The sequence below is a fragment of the Fulmarus glacialis genome, unplaced genomic scaffold (assembly GCF_000690835.1).
Source record: "Fulmarus glacialis isolate BGI_N327 unplaced genomic scaffold, ASM69083v1 scaffold3967, whole genome shotgun sequence".
Taxonomy (NCBI): Eukaryota; Metazoa; Chordata; class Aves; order Procellariiformes; family Procellariidae; genus Fulmarus; species Fulmarus glacialis.
Genome location: NW_009221129.1, coordinates 27,130 through 33,374, shown reverse-complemented (window position 1 = coordinate 33,374; position 6,245 = coordinate 27,130). Strand labels below are relative to the sequence as shown.

The 6,245-nt window shown below is 36.3% G+C and overlaps 1 protein-coding gene across 1 annotated transcript in view; it reads left to right on the top strand.

Annotated features, from left to right (window-relative positions):
• Positions 1-677: 677 nt before the first annotated feature.
• The window catches only part of LOC104079074 (TATA box-binding protein-associated factor RNA polymerase I subunit B-like), a gene marked incomplete at its 5' end in the record, with an annotated part of 31,611 nt that continues 26,043 nt past the window's right edge, over positions 678-6,245 (top strand). Inside the window, one exon of the mRNA XM_009580968.1 lies at positions 678-779. Within this exon, the coding sequence (XP_009579263.1) occupies positions 678-779 (102 nt within the window). The remainder of the gene's footprint in view (positions 780-6,245) is intronic.

Genomic DNA, 6,245 nt, shown 5'->3' with positions numbered 1-6,245 from the left:
ATATATATATGACAAAGTCAAGAAAAATCCCAAATAATGCTGTCAACCACTTACCAAAGCCAGTTTTTATCAAAAGATGCATTATTTGGGTGCAAATAAAAAAATAAATTATTTTGTAATTATTAGTATACAAAATCATTTCTATTCATACCTGAATAATATTTTTTTAAAAAAATCAGAATACAGATGTAATTAATGGGGTTTCAGTTCTGTGTATCTGCTTATCATTCTATGACTTTTCTCTCTACCACATTACCTGACTCAAACTCCTCCAGCAGAAAGTGTGTGTTTTAAAAGTAAAATTTACTTAAAGCTTTAGAATTTTGAAAAAAAAATTCCATACTATTCAAAGGAGGCTTAAAGCAATTTCAGAAATGCAGTAACTGAAGAATGGGCAGAACAAACTCCATATAAGCGTGTTGATTGTAAGCTTACTGCCATAACATTATTATTTGTCAATCATATCTGAGCTTGAACTTAAAGGCCTGTTAAATGATTGAACTGGTTTTTGTTGTATGGAGCATTTAGGGGTGTGTAACTTCAGATAGAATTGCTTAGGCAGTATAATACTGATGTAATTTCAAATCAGAAGTTCATTTGTATATTAATTTTAGAATAAACATATGCATTTGTCATACTAAATACTATTTTGATTTGGTCTTCATTTTTTTTTATGCAGGTTTGTTGTTGAAGGTCATATTCCATATTTGAATGTTTTTCAGCATTTTCCGGAGAAGATGAAATTATGTGGACTTGATCTTAAGATCTTTTGTGTAGAGGTAATTTTTTTCTTAAAGGGAAAGATTAAAAAAACTGACCAAAATGTAGTTATCTTGTGGTATTTAAATTTCTTTGGTCACTGTACTAATAAATTGATTAAATCTATTCTTATGTTGTAGAGTTCAGTTTTGCATTATTGGAGCCTGTGCAGAAACCAGTGCACTCTGTGGCTCGGAGTGCTTTAATCTTTAACCAGTCTTATTAAGCTGAGTACCTAAGTTAAAACAAAATCGATAAGTACTTGTGGAGAAAAAGGTATTCAGGACTGCTTTTGGAACACTCAGATATAGGATTTGGCTTCACATCTGAGGGCAATATCCTTTTTGGTGCTTATTTAAAATATCTCTTGAATTTGTAATTCCATATTCTTTTCATAAAATACAATTTAGATGCGCTCTCTTGTTCTGTTTTTGCTGTACTGGTTGAAATATATCAAACCTAAAATCTACATAAGGGGTTATGGCCCTTCTAGAAGCTGAATAGTGATGGACAGTCTTCAGTAAAATGTAAATTGCCCTTATTTAAGGTTGCTATGTATTGTGGTAACGATTGCCCACTGGTGTTTGTGTTGCAGAAAAAAAGTTTATTATGGATTTTTGAAGTGTGAAAATAAAATCTTAGCTTTTAAGAGCAGAAAGCAGCAATTCTGCTAACAGGAGAAGCTAGGTTTTGGTCTGCTATACGGTGTTTGTGGCCCAAGCTGTCAGTGATGATGTTGCGAGTAATGTTACCGTTCTCCAATATGTAGCTTATATTCAGCAGGTCGTGAGTTGTTCAGAAGCTAATTTGTAGCACTTTTTTTTATACCACTGCTATCCTGTCTGGATAAATAATAATTATGACCTCAACTTCTAAAAATCAGGAGATAAATTTAGTATAAAACCTCTTGATTTCTTTTTCTGTCTTAGATCTTTCCTTAACAGAAAAGATACATCAGGTTGAAATGTGGGTGTAAACTTTTTTTTTTAAAACTCTCTTAATTCTCAGTCTCTCTGTCCTTCTCTGCCTCCATCCTTTGGAGGTGTTTTTGTCTGGCAAAAATGGTTACATAGAACTTGTATTCTGGCCTGACTAAATCAAATACCCCCCCTCAATCTTACAAATCACACAGATAAAAATTTTCATATGAATTGCAGCTGTAAAACTTATACCATGCCTCCAAGTGGGATATCTGGTTTGCAAAGAGGAGATGACAATTGCCCTTGGAGGATCTTTCTGCTTTCTTTTGGGATAGAGCTGTTTCATGCAGGATGATCTGATGCCAATCCTGAAGGTGATTTCATCAGTCCCTATTAGCTTGCTTTCTCCCAGAGCTGTCAGTTTGGATTGTTCTACTATCCTTCCATGAGCACACTTCCACTATGGATTGTAGCATGTCCTGATGCAGGAGCAGGACATCACAACTTGAGAGCCACAGGCCGGTCAATTTAATCTCGTTCCACCTTTTATATAAAAAAGGAAGTCTAGCCACTTCACCCTCTTAAACACTTACATAGCATATATGCACTTTCCTTTTTTCACAAACCGGGAAAAAAAAACCCAAATCTGATTTTTTTTTTTTGGTCTTAATATTGCTTATGATGAGTCTGTATCTAGTGTGGTCTGCTATTTAGCTTACAGGAAATTGCTGATCTAAAAGCTGAATTTGTGTAACTTTTGACTTCCATCTTGCTTGTCTGTGATAATGACACCTGCACCCCTCACTTCCAAAGTATAAGTAGATATATATACTAATCAAGTAATCTCTTGATCTCTTAATCAAATCTAATGATTTGTTTTCATTGAGATACATAGGTAAAGTTCTGTAAGCTTACCGTACAGTTTGTTTTCCAGCCACTCCAGTATTATTCCTCTTTCCAGGAATATCTGCTCCCTACTTTACCTTCAATGTTCCTCTAGTAATGCATTCTCAGGTTTATTTAGTTTTAACATTTTCTCTACATCATTGGGCTGATAATTGCAAAAACCTTACTAGCTGTTTCCTACATCCTATGTTTCAGAACTGATCTTGCCGCTCATTGCAGCACTGAGATTACCAATAGCTTACTGTATCTGGTTTTGACATCTGAGTTTTGAGAAATTCAAGAGATGAGGTTATTGTCCTGGAGCAGGAAGTAAAATTGTGTAATACTCCATCCTGAAAATACAACCTGCATTCTTTTCTCCTTGGTGTTCTGTGTATAATATTCTATAGACAATTATCTTCAAAACCTTTATGGGATTATGACTGTTAATAACCAGGCAGGTAAGATGCTCTAATGCCATTATTTGTTGTGCTTGAAGTCTGGCTAACGTAAACTGCAAACATGGTAGAAAATCTTGATACCTGACAGCACTATTCAGTAGTCCTTTTTATTTTGAACAGATTTTTAGTGCATTTAATTGTGTCCTGTGGTAATTCCCTGCAGCCCAAATTTGAATCAAGAAGTAGTTATGTCGTAGTAGCTTGAAGGATTTGAAGTCATACTACTGATACCAAGTATCATTTTATCAGTTAAATACAGATGAAGCCTAACTTGATAAGGCTCATCTGATATAAAAATATTCTCAGTGGCTTAAAGTTTGTTTTTTTTTCAATAACAATTTCCCAGATACCCCGAATATACTGAATTTGTACAAGGTTGAAGTTGTTATAGCTTTAAAAAAAAAAAAGCACAACAATTATTGGAAGGTGAGTCACATCTACTTTCTATCTTTCTATATAGTGACGTGTGTATGTGTACATGAACAAGGTTTTTTTTATGCCTCGTCATTTAGTAGTAGTATTTCATATGCGAGGAATGTGACTAGTCTCAGGCTTTCCAGCTGATGAACTTCTGTGCTGTGTAATACAGGAATGGAGTCCATATCACTGACAATTTTTCCTTGTCCTGCGTACAACTTAGCAATTACAGGTGATTACAGCATCTGTCATACAAGGAGAGGCTGAGAGAGCTGGGATTTTTATCCGTGGGAAGAGAAGGCTGGGGGGGATTTCAGTAATGTGTATAAACACCTGACAGGAAGGAATGGGGATGGAGTCAGACTCTCTTCTTGGTGGTGCACAGTGGAAGGATAGGAGTCAACAGGCACAAACTGAAATAGAGGAAATTCCATTTAAACATAAAACTTTTTTACTGTGAGCATGATTGAACGCTGGAGCAGGCTGCCCTGAACCACTGTGGAGTCCACATCTTTGGAGATGCACAAAACCTGACTGGACACAATCCTGAGCAACTTGCTGTAGTTGACCCTGCTTTGAGCAGAGGCGTTGGACTCAACGGTCTCCAGAGCTCCCTTCCAACCTCAAGTATGCTATGATTCAAATGGTATAGTGTGTCTTGTATTCTATTTCACATTTTCAGTGTAGATGGCAGATAAATCCTTCATGTTTTAGCAATGGAACAGCTAATAAGAAGGGCATAATTTTTCATTCTGCCCAAACTGAACTTTAAAATACCTGCCACAAAGATTATCGTATCTGGACACCTCTGTCTAGAAGTCTGGGAGCTCTGGGCATAACTGCCTCATAAATAAAGAGAAAAGGAGCCTCCACCTCTTTGTATCATCTTTATTATGATGCAAACTGTTAGACAAGTGTCAGGTCCTAGCTGGAGATAAGTACTACCTCACAAGTATTTTATGAAGGATAAAAGTACTTTATCTTTGTGTAAAATGAGTTGTTTATCTTCCATGTGTTTATCTTTCCATTGCTCCAAGTCTCTTTTCTAAGCCTTCACTTGATCAGTCATCCTATTTATCCCTTCCTCTATTAAAATCATGTTTATGTTAGAAGTTAGCCTTTGGTAAATGGGTTTTACCTAAATGCACGATCAGAGGGTTCACAGGGCAAAGAGCAACAGTAGCAGGATGGTCCTGCTTAGTTCTTAGTTCAAAAGTTCTAAGTTCCAATACAAGAGAAGAAAAGCAAGTTTTTATCTTACTCTGCAAAATTTCATTTTTCTAAAAAAGTATTCTTATTCCATTTGATTAAACCCTTTTTTTATGCATCAGGAAAGAATAAGACATTTAAGTTTTGGTTTTTGTTCTATGTAGGAGATCAAGTTTTTTTCTTGCTATTTGCAATTTGTTTGACTACAGAAAATCCCTGCTGATCTTGAGGCTTGTGCCAGTAGCCAACATGTCTTTGATGAGCACAGTCATCTTTTCTCTTTTAGGTGGAAGTCATCTTTGTTTCCTTTTTAATGCAGAGGATATCTATTTCTTTACAAGCCTGCTAATGTAAGAGTTAAAACAAATTTGTAAATTAGTAGTAGTATGTATAAAGTTCCGTGGGTAATTTGCTTTCAGCTTGTTTTATTTTTATTGATAGTTTCTGTCCTTCAGTGGAGCTACACACTAATTCCCTCTTCCATTTCTGCTTGAAGTAGGGATACATCCTTAAGATACACATCCTCTATTTTGCTTTTAGGGATTTATGTTTATCCTCATACAAAATTGATTAAAGCATCCCTTTTCTCTTGAGCTAGCAACAACTTGTCCTTGCCATAGATCTCTTTTTCCTTGCATTTTTGACTCAGGACTGTATACCTGATTATCTTTTATGTAATTTTTTTTTTTGTGCTTTAAAGTTGGTTCTGCTTTGCTGTCTGAAGTTTACCTTTAACTTTCATTACTTTTTATAAAACTCATTACTTTTTGGCGTATTTTACCATTAATGTATTGTAGATTGATTTTTTTTTTTTTTTTTTATGTCCAACAATAATTTTTGGGTTTGATTCTCACGTTCTTAACACACACACACGCAAACTTAAATGTACGTGCATATATATAGGTAAGCAGGTCACTCCCATGGCTGTTGGGCAACGTGATTTAGTAAAGTATTGAAGATAACAAACACGTCACTTTGGAGTATGTGCTGTGTGGAACAGGGTAGGTGTAGTCTCATAAATATCATTCAGATTCTGTTGTTCTGAAGAGCTTCGGGAATGGTCATCTTTTTAGATGCACAGGTATCTGGACTTGGCAAGGAGCCCGATGTGTGACCTCAGTGTGACCTCAGTGAAGTTTCCTTCTTTCAATCTCTCCTCCAACTTTAAAATAACGCCTTTTTTCCTAAGCTTATTAAGAATCTTTTTTTTTTTCTAGGGGATAGGGGGGGCTAGAAGAAAGTTGAGCTTGGTGAGTGTTAGATGAATTCTATTTAGAAATAGTTCACCAATCTGCCCTCAAAGACAAAAGCAATGGGTATTCACCTGATTGTCCTTGCTACTACTTCTGCCCTGGAGTGGGATCATGGACGGCTTCTCTGTCTCTGAGCGTGCACTCGATCCCACTGTCTATGTCATTGACAAAGATATTAAAGAGTATTTTCATCAATGACATAGACAGTGGGATCGAGTGCACCCTCAGCAAGTTTGCAGACGACACCAAGCCGAGTGGTGCGGTCGACACGCCTGAAGGACGGGGTACCATCCAGAGGGACCTGGACAAGCTTGAGAAGTGGGCCCGTGTGGAACTCACGA